Source organism: Diorhabda carinulata, chromosome X, assembly GCF_026250575.1.
Source record: "Diorhabda carinulata isolate Delta chromosome X, icDioCari1.1, whole genome shotgun sequence".
Taxonomy (NCBI): Eukaryota; Metazoa; Arthropoda; class Insecta; order Coleoptera; family Chrysomelidae; genus Diorhabda; species Diorhabda carinulata.
In genome coordinates, this window is record NC_079472.1 from 65,832,940 (window position 1) to 65,853,387 (window position 20,448).

Sequence of the window (20,448 nt, forward strand, 5' to 3'; positions counted from 1 at the left end):
TTGAAAATATGCTAGGATGCTCTGTTGCTAGCTGTCATAACTGGTATGAAAATACAAAAAATCAAAATATCAAGTACTTTCCATTTCCCAAAGGGATAGTGATATTCAACAAAAATGGATTGATGTTTGCAATTCCAACAAGGAAATTTACCTCAAGAACGGTTTGTAAATAACTAATGCTTGTTGATGTTGAAAATGATAATTAATTGCAGGGCGTATCTGTTCATGCCACTTTACGCTGGACTGTTTTGAGGATACCAGCTATTTGAACAGTATAAGCGATAAACCTATTTTAAAGCTACAAAAAATGCCGTTCCAACATTATACTTGACTAAATCTTCATGGTATTTATTATTCAATATGGAAATTATTCATCGAGATACCAATTTTGCATATTGCAGAACTATTGCAGAACCGAGTTTACAAAAGAGAGCACGTAGCTCTAGTTTTTCAAGTTGCACAAGGAAAGAAAATGATATTTTACTAGATCTAACAAATCAGAGTGTGTGAGTGATATTTTAGAGTAATTTATCACTTACATTACCCAGATATAAAAATCAATTTTTTGCAGAGTTTCTTTAGATATGGATCTTACTTGTGATAAAAATAATGAACCGAATAAATGTTTTAAGCAAAATACTGAAAATATTGTCAGAGATGATTCTACAGTCCATCACGAGGCTAGTAACAATGTGCAAGTTTACAACATACATAATGAAATATATTTTCTATTGCTTCATTGTTTGTGGTTAGTTATAATAACTGTTTACATTTATTTTCGGATCCCAGGAATTATACAATGCTGATTTAGTTGAATGTAACACACCTAGCAACTCGAGAATACATAACTTGAGTTTTAGCAATGTTTAGATCTTTCCCTGTTGATAATTTTATTTATTACTTAGTTGTTGAAATAAACAATTATTTTCAAAAACGCATACAAATTTATTTCACAAAAAACCAATTATTTTTATGTAGACCTTCAAAAAAATAACAAAAATCTGTCTGTATAATTATTTGTACACTAACACATTTAATTTGTCCATTTCATTTACAATAGCTTCAGTTATATCAATTTAAATTATTTAGTTCAAACTCAAATTTTATCTTATATATTAAAAAAATTGATGATTTCCATTCAGGCGTTCTACCCAACCGATTTGCTTAATTTTTTTTTTTCAATGAAAGGTATTGATACACAGATCAGCCATCAACCATCGGATTTCATCTAATTTTCACCATTCTCAAGTTATACTCAAATGCGATTTCCCCCTGTACATTACTTATGGGAGTTTTTCACATACACACGTTCTATCCTCTATATCTCAGGTTCTATTCAAGATGGAGACTTCGTTTTGGTTTAAGAACACTCGCTGAAACACCTTCTTTCTTTTGAGTTTTTGAACACTTAAATCGGTTGAGTTGGAGAGGAGCTAGGCGCGAACATTCAATGTGGAGTTTTGGATTTTTGTAGGTTTTTGGCAATTTTTCTACATTCAAAGATCTATATCTCAGGTTCCAATATAGCTACAGAGTTCGTTTTGATTTGAGAACACTCGCTGAAATACTTTCTTTCTTTTGGGTTTTCGAACACTTAAATCGGTTGAGTTGGAGAGGAGCTAGGCGCGGACATTCAATGTGGAGTTATGGATTTTTGTAGGTTTTTGGCAATTTTTCTACATTCAAAGATCTATATCTCAGGTTCCAATATAGCTACAGAGTTCGTTTTGATTTGAGAACACTCGCTGAAATACTTTCTTTCTTTTGAGTTTTTGAACACTTGAATCGGTTGAGTTGGAGAGGAGCTAGGCACGGACATTCAATGTGGAGTTATGGATTTTTGTAGGTTTTTGGCAATTTTTCTACATTCAAAGATCTATATCTCAGGTTCCAATATAGCTACAGAGTTCGTTTTGGTTTTAAAACACTCGCTGAAACACCTTCTTTCTTTTAAGTTTTTGACCATTTGAATTGGTTGAGTTGTAGAGGAGCTAGGCGCGGACATTCAATGTGGAGTTATGGATTTTTGTAGGTTTTTGGCAATTTTTCTACATTCAAAGATCTATATCTCAGGTTCCAATATAGCTACAGAGTTCGTTTTGATTTGAGAACACTCGCTGAAATACTTTCTTTCTTTTGAGTTTTTGAACACTTGAATCGGTTGAGTTGGAGAGGAGCTAGGCACGGACATTCAATGTGGAGTTATGGATTTTTGTAGTTTTTTGGCAATTTTTCTACATTCAAAGATCTATATCTCAGGTTCCAATATAGCTACAGAGATCGTTTTGGTTTAAGAATACTCACTGAAACACCTTCTTTCTTTTAAGTTTTTGAACACTTAAATCGGTTGAGTTGGAGAGGAGCTAGGCACGGACATTCAATGTGGAGTTATGGATTTTTGTAGGTTTTTGGCAATTTTTCTACATTCAAAGATCTATATCTCAGGTTCTAATGTAGCTACAGAGTTCGTTTTGATTTAAGAGCACTCGCTGAAACACCTTCTTTCTTTTGTTGTCTTTGATTGACATGAAAAAAACAAACAAACAATAAATGAATGTAATTGCGTCATCATAGCATCCAGCATTTAAATTTGCGCAGTCTTGTGATGGGCCGAATTTCCAATATGGTGGCGTTCTGGAGTTTTTTTCATTGGTCGTGCGCAAGAACACACCTTGTCTCTATTACACCATGCTTACCCATTTTCCCAAACTGAGCAGTATATCACCTGTTTCAGAGGACAACTTACACGTAAATAGGTTCACTCAACAACTGACGAAACTGCACGAGGAATTTTAGAAGAGACTTGAAGATTTTAAGGAAATTGAGCCCTCATTAAATATTTTTTCGGTGCCTTTTAATGTCAACATCGATAAAACACCCGCTAGACTCTAATTTGAATCAATTGAGATGCAATGCGATACCCATTTGAAGCAACTATTTCTGAACACCAGCAAATTACAATTTCATAAGTGATTATCTAGGACAAAATACCCAAATATTTGTATGTCATATGTTCCCACAAAGACCAGCGCTCCCCAACCTCCAAAAATGTTATTTTTTAATATTGCACAATAAATTAGTGTTTCGGAAAAATTATAGCAATATTTTCATTTTAGGGAATAGTGTAATGCTACAAATTGGCCCGCCATATATTTCGTTAGCAAAATTTGATACGAGAAGAAAAAAGTTTCCCCATCCCTGGTCTAGAGCATAAATGAACATGCACATGACTCACGGTTAGTTAGACACATAAGCTGTTAATTAACAAACCAAACAATCTAATTCTAGGATTGCACATTCTCAGTTGATTTGACTTTACATATTTCTCAGTTTGCTCCAATTACCAATGTTGATTGAAGAACAAATTTTTTAGAAATTTTGGGATTAAGTACTCTCCGGTTATTTTATTTTATTAACTTCCTAATGGATGCAATGGATTGTTCCAAACTTGAGTAGAAATTTGAAGGACAAATATGTGCAACAACTAATAATTCTGCACAAACGAAAATCTCAAAATAACCGTATCATTCAACTAACAAGAGCTCCATATTGTCTTTATACAGAGTGAGTTTTATATATGGAGCGCCTCAATTATTTCGGAAACATGATTTTTATAAATTTTTGTGTACAAGGGTCTTGTGATACGTCCGGTATTATGATGGTATATCTACATGTCAGATATTTACTTTTTCCGGAAAATAATGAACTTTATTATTTCAAATGGATCACCCTATATATTTTGTATTTTTAGAAATTCCTAAGAAATACTGATTATTTTTCATCTAATGTTTCCCAAAGTCATAATAAATATTCTAGATTCAGTATTACACGGACAATAATCAGTATTTTATCAATTTGGAATAAAAAAGTTTTTGAAAAAAGGAAAGATCTGACAACAATGTAGATACCACCATAATACCGGCCGTATCACAAGATCCTTGCGCGCAAAAATCGTACAAGCCGTTTCCGAAATAATTGAGGCGTTCCATATATAAAACTCACTCTGTATTTTATTTGAATAACTAATATTTTTAGTTTATATAGATTGAACTATGAATTATTTTCATTTCACTAGAATACCCTTATATATACGTTTAACTAAGTTAGAATCTTAGAACTGTGATACTCCTACTGAAAACACTGTTAACACTAAAACACTACTCCAGCAAGGTAACTTCCTTAATGTTTTACACGAATAATACGAAATATATGACGTACAAAGTCATAGATGTTCATAAAAAATTATTCAGGACATATCTTGATCGTATTGAGCAAATACTCCATTCCAAGAGCTAAAAATGAAAGCTTCATATCCGCGTACTTCTTATCATAAATTATGTACGCAGTTGACGTGTTGAAGGGCGAGCTTTGAAAGCTACAAAGCTGTTTGTGATGTATTATGAGAGGCTTGGCGTTAACTTCAATTAAAATCTTTACCGGTTTTGGAATACTTTTTACCGAAAAGCTAGATGTAGTAGAACAATTAGTGAGCATAATTACGGGAAGTTGTTTTTTTATCGTGCGACTCGAGTAAATTAGAGAGGCTTGAAATTTCATGATAAATTTTACTCAGAACTCGATTGAGCTTGAGCGAACCTGTTGTGATAAAATATTCAATAGAAGAAAATTTAACGTCAATATTTTTAACATAAATTAACCAAACTCAAATTATACGACTCAATCTAGTTTTAATCTTAGTTTCGTTCTATTGTTAATTGTGTAATCTTTTGAATTTATTGTGAACGTTTTAGTTGAAAGTGTTTCCAAGAGACGTTCAATATTCCCATATAGTTCTGAAATTGTAGAAAACTAATGATGAATAGTTTGTACATCAATACTAAGGACACGTGAAATTTACGTATCGTTGTTTTAAAAGGTTTTCATTTAATGAATTTATTACCATCAGTATCAGTTTTGTTCGCGAGTCAAATTCCGAATCAGTTCTGGGACTAATCGCATGCGCACTTCCAGAATTGTCGATCAGTGCCTAAACTGGAAAATAACCCGCGAACAAAGCTGATGTATGTACCTACGTTCGGTAATATTTAATTATACATCGTGTTCAAGAAGGAACGTCTGTTGGGGTGTGAAAGTTTCTTCAAATATAAGATCAACTTCATAAGTCGATTAAAAATATACAAGGGTGCAAAGTACTTCTCTAAAATTCAGTCATGTTCAACGAACAGGAAAAAATAACGATTCTTACATAATTTTGTTGCTAATAAATATTTTTTACCGTTCATGAATTAATTGCAACTGAATTACTGTTAAAATAAATCAGATGCTTCGATTGAGGTTAACTGCCGTGAAGTTTATTGGGGTTAAAAACTAAGATTTTCGCAAGTTGGTAAGTTGTTTTGGGGATATTATGGTGATATTGGTGATTTATGTGTTCATGCCTTGGTTTTTCACTTCTAAATTTGCATTTGTACAATAACTCATGTCTTTTTCATTTATTCCAGGATATGTCGAAGTACAAAAAATCTCTAACTGATGAGGAGCTTCTGCATTATTCAGAAACTAATGTTGACTTGGATGTTCCGATGCTATCTGAAGAAGAGGACATCGTAAACCCTGAAGATCAGGTCTATTACATAGAATTACTGCGGGTGTGAATTTAAGAGATGATGAAGAAAATAGTACCAATTTCACTTTTCACAAAACCCATTATTGAAATTCCACCATCAATAAGTTTTTTGAGCTGTACTTTCCAGTAAAAATTATGCAGCAGATGGTAGATACGCCAAATTTATACTCAACTCAAAAAATGAACTTCGATTCCAGCGAACAACGATAGAAGAAATCAAAAAGTTCAAATTGTAGTAGGTAATTTGCTGTTTCTAAGAATGCGCATGTATTGGAGTCACTGATAAAATATGCCATTGGTTAGGTTAAATTTTCTGACCTTCGCTAAGCACTCCATTTAGTAGACAGAACTAATATCCTGGAAATAATATTGTCAGATTATGGAAAATAGGGAAAATCTATGACTGTATTGGAACACAATTTCAAGAGCTTCCACTAGGAACCCATTTACGCGTAACCTTTTTTATTTTCCTTCATCTGTTGACCTACCTGGTGCAAAAATTAGTTTTTGAAAGCTTGACGATGTTTTTAATACCATTTGGTGCAACTATTTCATCCTTTTGGTGTCCTAGGAACTTTTCATCTTAATATTCCGAGAATTTTTCGAAAAGTTCGGAATTAAAAAGGCTTATAACCCTTTGCGAATTTTTATCCAGTGCCATTTGCCACCTTCAGCTTCTATTTGCTATTAAGGGATTCCAATCCGAAGTAAGTATCAACAATTCCTGTTTTTTGGGGTCCTAAAAACTTTCCTTACAAGTATTTGGTATTTTTAGGAAGAATTCGCATATCAAACCATCATTCTTTTATCTCTAGGGTCAGTTACATGATTTTCTGTGATCTGGACATTTGAACTACCATGTGGTATCACCGATTCATCCTAATCACATTTCATACCTTTGGAGGCACCTTTTTTATTTTCCTTCATCTGGTGACCTGCCTGTTGTAAAAATTAGTTTTTAGGAGCTTGACAATGTTTTTACTACCATATGGTACAACTATTTCATCCTTTTGGTGTCCTAGGAACTTTTCATACTAATATTTCGAGAATTTTTCGAAAAATTCAAAATTAAAAAGACCTAGAACCCTGTGTGAATTATTATCTACTGCCACTTGCCACCTTAAGCTACTATTTGCTATTAAGGGATTCCAATCCGAAGTAAGTATCAACAATTCCTGTTTTTTGGGGTCCTAAAAACTTTCCTTACAAGTATTTGGTATTTTTAGGAAGAATTCGCATATCAAACCATCATTCTTTTATCTCTAGGGTCAGTTACATGATTTTCTGTGATCTGGACATTTGAACTACCATGTGGTATCACCGATTCATCCTAATCACATTTCATACCTTTGGAGGCACCTTTTTTATTTTCCTTCATCTGGTGACCTGCCTGTTGTAAAAATTAGTTTTTAGGAGCTTGACAATGTTTTTACTACCATATGGTACAACTATTTCATCCTTTTGGTGTCCTAGGAACTTTTCATACTAATATTTCGAGAATTTTTCGAAAAATTCAAAATTAAAAAGACCTAGAACCCTGTGTGAATTATTATCTACTGCCACTTGCCACCTTAAGCTTCTATTTGCTATTAACGGATTCCAATCCGAAGTAAGTATCAACAATTCCTGTTTTTTGGGGTCCTAAAAACTTTCCTTACAAGTATTTGGTATTTTTAGGAAGAATTCGCATATCAAATCATCATTCTTTTATCTCTAGGGTCAGTTTCATGATTTTCTGTGATCTGGACATTTGAACTACTATGTGGTATTACTGAATCATACTTTTAAGGTCCTAATCACATTCCATACCTTTGGAGTCACCTTTTTTTATTTTCAATTATCTGGTGACCTGCCAGTTGTAAAAATTAGTTTTTAGGAGCTTGACAATGTTTTTACTACCATATGGTACAACTATTTCATCCTTTTGGTGTCCTAGGAACTTTTCATACTGATATTTCGAGAATTTTTTGAAAAATTCAAAATTAAAAAGACCTAGAACCCTGTGTGAATTATTATCTACTGCCACTTGCCACCTTCAGCTTCTATTTGCTATTAACGGATTCCAATCCGAAGTAAGTATCAACAATTCCTGTTTTTTGGGGTCCTAAAAACTTTCCTTACAAGTATTTGGTATTTTTAGGAAGAATTCGCATATCAAATCATCATTCTTTTATCTCTAGGGTCAGTTTCATGATTTTCTGTGATCTGGACATTTGAACTACTATGTGGTATTACTGAATCATACTTTTAAGGTCCTAATCACATTCCATACCTTTGGAGTCACCTTTTTTTATTTTCAATTATCTGGTGACCTGCCAGTTGTAAAAATTAGTTTTTAGGAGCTTGACAATGTTTTTACTACCATATGGTACAACTATTTCATCCTTTTGGTGTCCTAGGAACTTTTCATACTGATATTTCGAGAATTTTTTGAAAAATTCAAAATTAAAAAGACCTAGAACCCTGTGTGAATTATTATCCAGTGCCATTTGCCACCTTCAGCTACTATTTGCTATTAAGGGATTCCAATCCGAAGTAAGTATCAACAATTCCTGTTTTTTGGGGTCCTAAAAACTTTCCTTACAAGTATTTGGTATTTTTAGGAAGAATTCGCATATCAAATCATCATTCTTTTATCTCTAGGGTCAGTTTCATGATTTTCTGTGATCTGGACATTTGAACTACCATGTGGTATTACTGAATCATACTTTTAAGGTCCTAATCACATTCCATACCTTTGGAGTCACCTTTTTTTATTTTCAATTATCTGGTGACCTGCCAGTTGTAAAAATTAGTTTTTAGGAGCTTGACAATGTTTTTACTACCATATGGTACAACTATTTCATCCTTTTGGTGTCCTAGGAACTTTTCATACTGATATTTCGAGAATTTTTTGAAAAATTCAAAATTAAAAAGACCTAGAACCCTGTGTGAATTATTATCTACTGCCACTTGCCACCTTAAGCTACTATTTGCTATTAAGGGATTCCAATCCGAAGTAAGTATCAACAATTCCTGTTTTTTGGGGTCCTAAAAACTTTCCTTACAAGTATTTGGTATTTTTAGGAAGAATTCGCATATCAAATCATCATTCTTTTATCTCTAGGGTCAGTTTCATGATTTTCTGTGATCTGGACATTTGAACTACCATGTGGTATTACTGAATCATACTTTTAAGGTCCTAATCACATTCCATACCTTTGGAGTCACCTTTTTTTATTTTCAATTATCTGGTGACCTGCCAGTTGTAAAAATTAGTTTTTAGGAGCTTGACAATGTTTTTACTACCATATGGTACAACTATTTCATCCTTTTGGTGTCCTAGGAACTTTTCATACTAATATTTCGAGAATTTTTCGAAAAATTCAAAATTAAAAAGACCTAGAACCCTGTGTGAATTATTATCTACTGCCACTTGCCACCTTAAGCTACTATTTGCTATTAAGGGATTCCAATCCGAAGTAAGTATCAACAATTCCTGTTTTTTGGGGTCCTAAAAACTTTCCTTACAAGTATTTGGTATTTTTAGGAAGAATTCGCATATCAAATCATCATTCTTTTATCTCTAGGGTCAGTTTCATGATTTTCTGTGATCTGGACATTTGAACTACCATGTGGTATTACTGAATCATCCTTTTAAGGTCCTAATCACATTCCATACCTTTGGAGTCACCTTTTTTTATTTTCAATTATCTGGTGACCTGCCAGTTGTAAAAATTAGTTTTTAGGAGCTTGACAATGTTTTTACTACCATATGGTGCAACTATTTCATCCTTTTGGTGTCCTAGGAACTTTTCATACTGATATTTCGAGAATTTTTTGAAAAATTCAAAATTAAAAAGACCTAGAACCCTGTGTGAATTATTATCCAGTGCCATTTGCCACCTTCAGCTTCTATTTGCTATTAAGGGATTCCAATCCGAAGTAAGTATCAACAATTCCTGTTTTTTGGGGTCCTAAAAACTTTCCTTACAAGTATTTGGTATTTTTAGGAAGAATTAACATATTAAACCATCATAAGTAGCCGAACTGGAGAAATAATTAGCCAATTATAGTAAATAAGTCGTGGTTAATTTTTGTATGTTTAATAAAAAGTTTATTGCAACCGTGATAAAGTTTTTTTTTTTGAATTCTATAAAAAAGCTATAAATTACACGGGATCCTGCAGGATCCCGCTGTTACGAAGCCAATCCAGCAAAAATCCCGCGGGATACGAAACAGTGCGGGATGGCAATCCCTAGTTGGAACTTTCGCAGATGGAAGACAAAAGAATTTAGAATACACATATCTTTTCATTAACAAAAATTTGTCCATTAAACCTAATCATGCGCAATTTTTTCTTATATTAATCTTTCATCTGTCTTAGTTTTATTTGTTAATTCGAATACTACATTTCATTGTGTGTATTGCGTTTGTAGACCTAAATATGCGATTAAGGTCTCGTCTTATTGAAAATTATTCAACATATTTTGATAAAGAATAAAATAGGTCGAAATTTCAATATTTTTATATTTCAAAAACTAAAGTTAAAGCAAAAGTTTGGAAAATGTTCAACTTCAACTTCTGATTTACGTTGTGTACATTCATAGTTTTTGTTAATGTTAATTCTAAATCTTTTGCTAAAGCTTAATGAAAAGGCCAAAAAGTCAAGAAAATGAAATTCAAATGAAAGAATATTTTTGAATTATTTCAATATCATGGCATTTCTTCCGTACCCAATTTTTTCTATTGGAAATGAAAGAATATTTCAAAAAATTCGCTTTGATCTTGGTATTTGGAACGGTTACTATTAATACCACATTCTCTTCCTGAATATCTTGAATGATTGTTTTTACTAACTCATCTCGTCGCAAAGCACTAGATATTCCTATTATCAAAACTACCTACAAAAATCAGTACAATAAATAAAAAAATTGTAAGTCTCAAGACTTACCTTCAACAATAAGTATTCTCCATCATTAGCTTCTTTCAGGAATGTATCAATTAGCTCACGCGGAAAAACTTTAGACTTTTTTCCTTGGTAACCTACTGCTTTTCTTTTCAGAAATGGTACTAATTTTGAAAATTGCTTGATGTTCAGCATGCCCTTCAGCTCGGAAATATTGCTTCATGAAATTGAATTTTGATTTCTGCATCAAATAAGAACATCGTCTTAACATTCTGTTCGTCACACCGATCTTTAAACTCACCGTAATATTTTTCGTACTGCCGTTTAGATTTTTTAGGTATTCAAACGGAAAGCGCCGAATTTACAACGCTTTTGAGTTCAGGAGTGGAAGGTACTGAAATATCACTATCAGTATCGAACATTTTGTCAAAATATTTAGTATAATATTGAAACATATCATTTCTATAGCACTCGGTGACGGATGTTGGTTTAGAGCAATAATATATTCATTTACAATTAATTTGATAATTTTAACGATTGAGCGAAAAATAGTGTGTATGCCATCACCGCGAAACTTTTTAATGACCTCAAGATTATCTTGCCTCGGCCGCAAGCGGCCTCGGCGATAACTGTTCTTTCGGTAAGTTAAAAAGGTATTTCGCGGCCTAAGCATTCAAATATCTATTGAATAAGGAGCATTACTTTATTTTGAATAAATTTTAAAGTCTGCGCCACGTAAACGAATCCTGATAATGAAATTCAGCAGAAAATATGTAGATATTTTTAGACGATAATTTCAAAATAATGTAATTTCAACTTTTTCGAGAAAAACGCAATGGAACAGTTCAGAGCCTCAAACAGAATTCGAAATAACATTCAATTAGAAAAAGCTGGCTTCTATTTCAACGGTAAAGCAGGAAACATGAAAGGTATAAATTTAAATTAAATATTACTTCAATATCAGAGTGCATGAATCACATTTTCTTTGTTAGATCTTATGATGCATCATATATCAGCAAAATTATTTTGCAATAACTATTTATGGATTGTAAACTTCTTTCTTGGGTGGCCAGAATAAATTCAAAAAAAACTTTTTCAAAATTATCTTTTTTTTATTGTGTTTACATCTGTCTGTTCCGAGTCGCGATCAGTGTTACCAACCTAACCTCTCAAAATTTTTCTAGAGCGCGAAAATATAAAAATGCTCACGGAAAATTAGCTTGATGGTAATCAAGTGCAAAAATGACCCAGAAATACTGTACTATTAATTTAAAAGTACAGTGGAGTACCGATAATTCGAAATAATTGGAACCAGACCCATTTCGGATTAACGAATATTTCGAATTAAGCGGAACCATTATCAAAATTCATACAAATACGAAATATCACGAATAAACTACATAAACTGGTACAGGATAAAGCGATAAGGACAGTTTATTTTATTTTATTAAATCTTAAATCGTCCAATTGTGTGTATGTATAAAGTGCGTAACAAGAGCTCCCATGTAGGACCCCCAGACTTGAACGACGGGGCTTAGCTTGGGCTGGGAAACCCGGCTTTGGCTAACTAATAATGGCCTAAACCTAGTTGAAGTCTGGCTAACTTAGCCCTGGCCATTCTATAGGAGCCAAGCTTGGCTGAACTCTGGGTAACCCAACCTCGGCCATCCTATAGTCAGCCAGGCTCTAAATAACCAAATGCATATGATATCTTAACATTAAAAGAGATAATTTTTTGTGCATGAAAGACAATAAAAAATAGAATAAATGAAATAGCATCACTTCTTCATATGTTGAATTATTCAATTAATTAATTTGTCATAAAATTATAATTTTATCAACAATATATTGGAAATCTGTTTTGATAAGCAACTTGCCTGGCCCAGGGATGCAGCTCCCTCAAGCTAGCAGTCAAATATTCGTAAAAATTGAAAAACATATATGAAGCGGAAGGATTTGAAAGTGCTCGTTCTGAAAATCCAAATCCCGAATTTTCCCGTTGATTCCATTCCAAAAGATATTAATTAAAATCGTGTTTGCAAATTCAGATTTGATTCAGACTATCAAATGTCCCTAATTCTATCGTTTCCAAAAAATATTTCCTATTTGTGAAAAGTCTTAGGGAAACCAAAAAAAAAAAATTAACTAATTATTCCAGATTATTCATTGGAGTAACGGTCGCTATTTGAAGTAAAAAAAGGAACTGGTAGTGCATGTTTGTGAAATAAGAAGTTAATTAAACATTGAAAGTGTATTAGGAAACATGCGACTTTTGAGAGATCTGAATTTGCAACCACCGTTTTAATTGATATCTTTTTATCGAATCAACGAGAAAATTCGGGCTTTGGATTTATAGAACGAGCATTGAAAATCCTTTCGATTCATATATTCAAATAGTATATACATTAAGTTAAGAAATACCTTCACATTTTTATTCCAGTATTCATCTTTCTTCGGGACTTCTTCCATATCTTCTTCTACGAATACATCTTGATTGTCATCCATTGCGTCTTCTTCGTGTACGGCTTCTAGGTCATCTATAGGGATAGACACAAAGATTTTTTACTAACTAGGTACTAGGTAATTCTATATCAAATTGGTCGTGTTTATATTGTGGTATTTTTATTAAACTAAATGTGAATTCACTTTTTTATTTCATGTTGATAATGTATAAAATTATTTTCGAGTCTTTTCTGGAATAATATAAATATCAGTATCGATTTTTTCTGCTTTCATCACACTGTATATATGCTTCTACCATAAAAATTATACTTTGGTTAAGTGATCCAAAACAGCCCTTATCACAGCGGCGCATCATGATCAATTACTTATTTATTACTATGAACTCTAGCCTCATCAAGTTCACCATCATTATAAATTGTCTGTATTTCATATTTCTGTCAGTTTTATAGATTGTCATTTTTAACCCCATTAATGTGACTATAGTGAACCATGAATATATTTATCTAATTTCATAATTACTAATGCATAAGATAAGAACTAATAAATAAAGAGGCCTGTAGAACTAATACCTTGTTCATTTAATTTTATATTCGTCTAGTACGCCAGTCCTATTAGTGTAACCTATTGTAACTTCAAATTATTATAAAATCCTCAGTTTGCTAAATGAATTGTTTTTAAAAAGCAAGTTGGTGAATTGAATTATTTAAATGGCGCAGTCTCAGTAGACAAGTACCAGTATTTGGAAAGAAAAATTGTTCCTGAAACCTATGCAAGTCGTCAGTTTCAACTGTTTACCTGACATCCGAAATACATCCCATTGGCAGGAAGCTTCGCAACACAGAAGAAATCTATGACAAACATCTATCTTATACTTTTAACGCTTCAATTAGCGACTGCAATTCAAATCAGGAAAATGCGAAACCCAGTTCATATATTAGTAAACATCAATATAACTTTAAGTTAAGTCATACTGTCGAAGAATTTACCTTCAGGACTCATCGAAAACTTAACCATGCTCTCGGTCTCTTAAATTCAATACAGAAAAACACTCTTCTTCACCACAAATCCAAAAGAGGATTACTCAATATAGTAGGAAAAGTAAATAGTTGGCTCTTTGGGGCATTTGACGCAGATGATGAAGAACGTTTCAATACATACTTCCAAATAATTAAAAAAAAAACGAGGAAACAATAAAAAATGAGTATGCAAAAGAACAGTATAAACCAGCTGATTAAAATTCAATATTTAATCAATAATATAGATAACGCTATATCTTTTGCTAAAGAAATGCTCTGCATAATTCCATTCTAAATTCAAACCAATGAAATGATTTGATATTTTCTATTCAACAAGTAATAATAAAAAGTAGTGTTGTATTGTTTCCGATATATGTATACCAATTATAAATCCAATCCATCCTGAACCAAACTATTACACTAACTCTTCCTCATGTATTACTTAATGAAAATACGCAATGGTCAGTAACAGAAATATGCCCAGAAATAGAAGACACCTTCATCTGCAAGCAAGATTTGCTATTGAAGGAGAATGCCTGCATTCACACTCTACACTCTACTAACTACTTTGTAAAAACAGTGTCCTCTACTAAAGTACTTTATAAAGAAACCTTAGTAGAAAAACTACATGGAGAAGAAATTTGAGTGATTCCAGCGGGAAATATTACTGTAAAAACTATCTGCAAATTGAACAATCTGTTTTTCATCGAAAAAACCAAGTATAATCGCGTTATCGACCTGTCCATTAGAGATTGATGGAAAATTATATGAAAAAGAAAAGAAATTCGACCAACAATACGTCCTGAATATACTAATAGGTTATTTACCTGAAGAAACTAACGAAACCATATCAAACCTATAAGTGCATGGAAACAGTTTTGAAGAAATAAAAAGTGTTCAAGTGGCTTTCAATAATATTAAGTTAGCCAAACTTTACGAACAATCAAACAACCATCTTTATTGCTATATTTGATTCCTGGTTCCTGGTTTTCATCATACTAGTCATTTTAGCTACTCTTTTGATGAAGAAAAATGGCCTGTCTATTCTTAAAATACGAAGAGGAACTGCGAACTCAGATTTTCTAAACTTGTGCACGCAGGAGTTAAGTGATCCAAAACAGCCCTTATCACAGCGGCGCTTCATTATCAATTACTTATTTATTACTATGAACTCTAGCCTCATTAAGTTCATCATCACTATAAATTGTCTGTATTTTATATTTCTGTTAGTTTTATAGATTGTCAACTTCAATCTCATTAGGGTATCATCTTCTATCATTTATTATTTAATTGTTATTAATGTGACTATAATGAATTTTACAATTATTATTGACTGATTGACTGACTCAACCATAATGATACAGCTGACTGTTCGCTCTCGCTCATCGCATTTAGTTTGGTGGTTTCATAAATCAATGTTTTGAATTAAAATTGATAGAAATGAAAAGAATTTATACAATTTAACACTGGAGCAACACCTACATTGAATAAAATAACCATTTTACCAAAGAAAAATACGCCACGGATAGTAAAGAAAGATGTGGTTAATTTAATTTAACATCTGAATTATTTTATTAAAGAAATCAGGGATGTATGAAGAATAAGATTAATTTAATGCAAGGGTGTATCCAAAGTGAGACAACAAAAACATACAAGAAACAGATAATTTAATCTTCTTCCTCTCTAGAAAATGTTATTTTCGACAATTAGTCGAAAATGACCATTATCCTCGCAGGCAGGAAAATAATTTTCTAAGGAAGGAAAATTTTTAGATTTCCTGCGACAAATTTCTTTTCTCTATAACGCTATTACAATTTTTGAATTTGCTTACTCGTAGGGTGTTTATAAATTCATGCGACAAAATCCAGGAGGTGATTATTCGTAGGAAATTTCTTTACACGAGGATATATTGAAAAATTCTTAGCCTACTTTAGAACAAAATTTCAACGTCAAAATATTTTATTACTCAACATATTCTCCTCTCTACTGCATACATTTATTACAGCGAACCTGCAAGGTCCGTAGACCTTTCAAAAAAAATTTTTTTCCTTCTTGCTCTGCAAACCCGACCTCCACAGCTTTTATTACCTCCTCGTTGGAAGAAAATTTACGACCTTATAAAGTTTTTTTCGGTTGAGGAAAGAGATGAAAGTCGGACGGAGCCAAATCTGGTGAATAAGGGGGGTGTTTTAGTAATTCAAACCCTAAACACGAATTTTTTGCATGGTAACATGAGATTTGTGTGCAGGGGCGTTGTCCTGCAAAAACAAAACACCTTTGGATAGCTTTCCGCGTCTTTTCTCTTTAATTTTTTTTCCGTAGAATGGTCAGTAATATCTAATAGTAATCTCCACTTGTTGGCAATCCAATCAAACTGAAGCAAGAACTTTCCAGCAGATTTTTGGACACGAAACTTCGTAGGTCTTGGAGAACCAGAGTGCCGCCGTTCCAACGATTGTTCCTTTGTTTCTGGATCGTAGAAATGTACCCAATTCTCATCCATAGTAACAATTCGTTTTCAAATCGAGCACATATCGAACTTGCACGCTTTTGGTCAACATTCAAACATTTCTATCTATCCAATTCAATTTATCCAAAAAACATTTTGAAAATGGTGCTCCATAATCTCATGGGGATTTTCATCTGCCCATTCGTGATTATTGTGAAAATATATGATAGATACTGTTGAAAAATGTGCCTCATCACAAATAATACAATATTTAAAAATTGAGGACTTTGTCGTGTTTCGTATGTTGAACGTATGTATGAATCCTTGTCTAACCAGTAGCGTCGCGCACTCACTCTCTGTCACTTTACTTTCAATACCTAGCATCTTTGAATTAAGGAAACTTTGATATGCGTTTTTTTACAGGCACCTTTATAAAATTTAATACAGAAATACCTGTTCACACCTGGGTGCCTAGAGGTTGCGGCTAAGCATTCAGCAGCAACTGCGACTTTTCAAATCTTTCAAATACACTGTTGTAAAGTACTATTGGTCTAATTTCCATAAGATTTAAACGAAATGTATAACTAAAAGTCAATTAATTAGATTTCAATTAATACTTCTCGCGGATAATTTTTAATTGGCACCTTATAAAAAATACATTCTACCACTTGTAAAAATGACTGGTATGACTAGTATGGTTTCGACATCCTGATAGCAATTTTCTTGTTGGAATATTTCTACGAAATTTCTTTTTCCGAACATTATCCATAACTTTCGATTTCCCTCTCCCAAAAAGGGCTAAAGTTGTATCACATCCGGTCATGGAATGTAGAAACAGAACATTTTTCTTGCAATGTGGATACTTGTTAAGGCTATCAGTCGAGTATATTTTTGTTTTTACATTGTGTTTTACTGGTTTTTTTAAAAATAATTGATCTAGGTTGATCAAGTTTTTGATTGTATTTATCATTTATTATGAAAACTGTTTGAGAGCAGACAACAACGTGTTAAATACTCAAGGAATAATTTTCAAATGAACAAAACACAATCCGACAAGCAGTAGTAGGTGTAAAGGGACGGGTAACAATGAATTAGGGAACATCTTCCAGTGAAGGTCATTTGGATAAGTGATAGTAGATTTACTGAGTTCCTAAGCCTTTACAAGATAAGTATATTAAGTAATATAGTTTACTCCTTGGTGTAAGGTATACAGAATAAGTTTTATGTATGGAACGCCTCAATTATCTCGGAAAAATAATGAACATCCCTGACTGCTCAATTCTTCTTATTTCTGAGGTAACCCTATCTTTTAATTCCTGAATATTGGCAGGTTTTCTTGTTGAACGATGTTTTTATAAGTGACCCCACAGGAAATAATCTAAAGGATTCATGTCGGTTGATTGCGGAGGCCATTCAATGAAACCACGACTTCCAATCCATCTTCTGGATTATTCGATATTGTCTTACCACACACGCTTAGTAAGGTGGATATTGTTATTGGGTGAAAATTTCTAGTAATGAAGTTTTCTTTAAATGTAACTGAAAGTAGTCACTTGGATTTGGAAATATCCGAGCCGACTCCAGGTTTAATACTATTTTCCAATAAATCTAAATAGGCCGGACAATTTAAGTGATTCTCAATGGAAAAGGGACCAATTATTTTGTTGCTTATTATTCCAGGCCATAGATTCAGTTTTTCGGGATGTTGAGTGTGGGATTCACGCATTCAACGAGGATTGTTACGTGACCAGTAACTACAATTATGCCGATCTATGTTTCCATCAATACAAAAAGGGGCCTTATCGCAAGACATAACATTACTTAAGAAATTTAGACTCAAGACTCTTGTACACAAAAATTTATAAAAATCGTACAAGCCGTTTCCGAGATAATTGGGGCGTTCCATACATAAAACTCACTCTGTACAATACAGTATGTGAGTGTATCTAGTCGCTTTCTCCGGAAACAGTTAATTATACGGAAAAGCAAGAGACATTTTTTGTAGACAATTCTACTTGGAACAATTTGACCTTTTGACCTTTATAACTTTTTTAGCCGGCAAGATATCGATGTCGATTTTTGACATCTTCATTTTAACACCTTAATAAAGGTATATCCGAAAATTCAGGTCACTAGGAATTTTTCCCGCAGATGGGGGTTTTAAATGCTTAAAATGACTGGGCTATGATAGCATTGCAAAATAATTACAACAAAAGTGAGAATATAGTCCAAATATTCAATTTATCTCATAGGAAAAAATCAAACCGATACTTAAATGTCACACTTGACTATCAAATTTAAACAACGGTTTAAGACGCTCTTTTCTCAAAAATCTCAGTAATTATCACATTCGGAATTGAGTTTGTAGTTTATGCAAATGGAGATTCTGCGTTGAAAGAGAATAATTATGATGGAAAAATGGAAATTACACATTAAACAAAGGAGAAATTAATCTACATATTCGCAAATAAAATATATCTTAATAAAGGAAATGTATGATTTAACCGTAAGCAGTTTGTCAGCAGTTATCAAATTATTTTAGTTGTTGTGTAGTACGAAAAGTGCTATCAGCTATAATAACAACAAATAAAGTACTTTTCCAATGTAATTTGGGCAGGAGATTCCCGTCAATTAACAGCTGCGTCGCTCGCATGGTTGGTAACATTGGAATTTATTTTTTTGATAAAATAATGAATATTAGTTGGAAATTTGGAACAAAAAAATACTCAATCTTAATACTTATATATATGATGGTATATTTCGACGTTAAATTGGAAAATCTATAAATTCTATTCGTAATTTTTAGTATATATAGGAAAATAATCGCGGAAATATCATATCGGTACAATCACTATCAATAAGCAGTAAATTTGTATTTGGGAATTACGATATTCATAATCTCCGGCTTAAAATGAATTGGAAAACAAGATTTGATAATAAAAATGATCCCACCAATTTAACATAGGTATCATAAAAATAAAAAATCATAAAAATGAAAATCAAAGGTTTAAAATCACATTTTTAGAGCAAACAAACGATGATAAATAATTATAAATATGAGTGTGGTATCCGAGATTAAATTAAACATGTTAACACATATAATACAAGACTTTAATATTGAATGAGTTCAGTAGTTGAAATACACTTCGGTTCATTTGAAAAGCATACACTTATATTTGGCCAACGAAAATAAGAATTCCTACCTAATGTCAGTGACAGATAATTAATTTGAATTCAGATAAGGTAGACGTGTACTTAATGCCTCTTCAGTTTATTAAAATTTGAAAAAGATTGCTGGTCTATCAGAAAAATAGTAACTCCGTCTGTCGGTCTCATATAAACCACAAGCCTTGAGTTTGTTTATATTTCCTGTATATCAGCGGTATATTGACAGATCACATGTTTCGTTACTGACCAGTATGAATTACAAACGCCTCTGGAAGGAGCTGCGAGACCCCGCAAACGGAGCCTTTGTTCAAATAATTCAAAACTGATGTTATATTGGATGTATATTGGTACTGATTACATAGTACTTATATATTATTAATTAGATGGTGAATTGGGATTTCAAATAAAACAAAAAGTAATAATAATAACCTAGCCTGACGTAATCCAATCTAACTTAACCTATCCCAACCTTATTTTCTCCACTCTTTGGCGAACAAACGACAAAATGTCACGCCATAGTGTTTATACCTCAGTGTTTCAAAAAGAGGCCAGTTAACCAAATTTGTAAAATAAAAATGGAAATATCGGAATGAAATGAAGTATGGCATCTTAACCGTAATAGTATTTCATCAATCAAGACATAATCCGAACCCTAAAGGTCAAGGGCAACAAATGGTGTCTTAAACGAGTTACGTTCACATAAAACTGGAAAATACACGTTTTCGAAAATATAATTTCTGAAAAGCTACTTATCTTCGCAATTTAACTCCTTACCTCATGGACTATTAGCCATAAAAATTGAACATCCAATTAGACGGTCTCCAAAAGTTTAGCCAGGAGCCGTTCGGAAAGAAGCATTACGTTTCATTACCAAATT

At 32.7% G+C, this 20,448-nt stretch overlaps 1 protein-coding gene across 2 annotated transcripts in view; it reads right to left on the bottom strand.

Annotated features, from left to right (window-relative positions):
• The window catches only part of LOC130900991 (uncharacterized), a 50,705-nt gene that overhangs the window by 28,173 nt on the left and 2,084 nt on the right, over positions 1–20,448 (bottom strand). For both annotated transcript variants that reach the window (XM_057812027.1, XM_057812026.1), the window contains exon 2: positions 12,897–13,012. In XM_057812027.1, the coding sequence (XP_057668010.1) occupies positions 12,897–13,012 (116 nt within the window). The remainder of the gene's footprint in view (positions 1–12,896; positions 13,013–20,448) is intronic.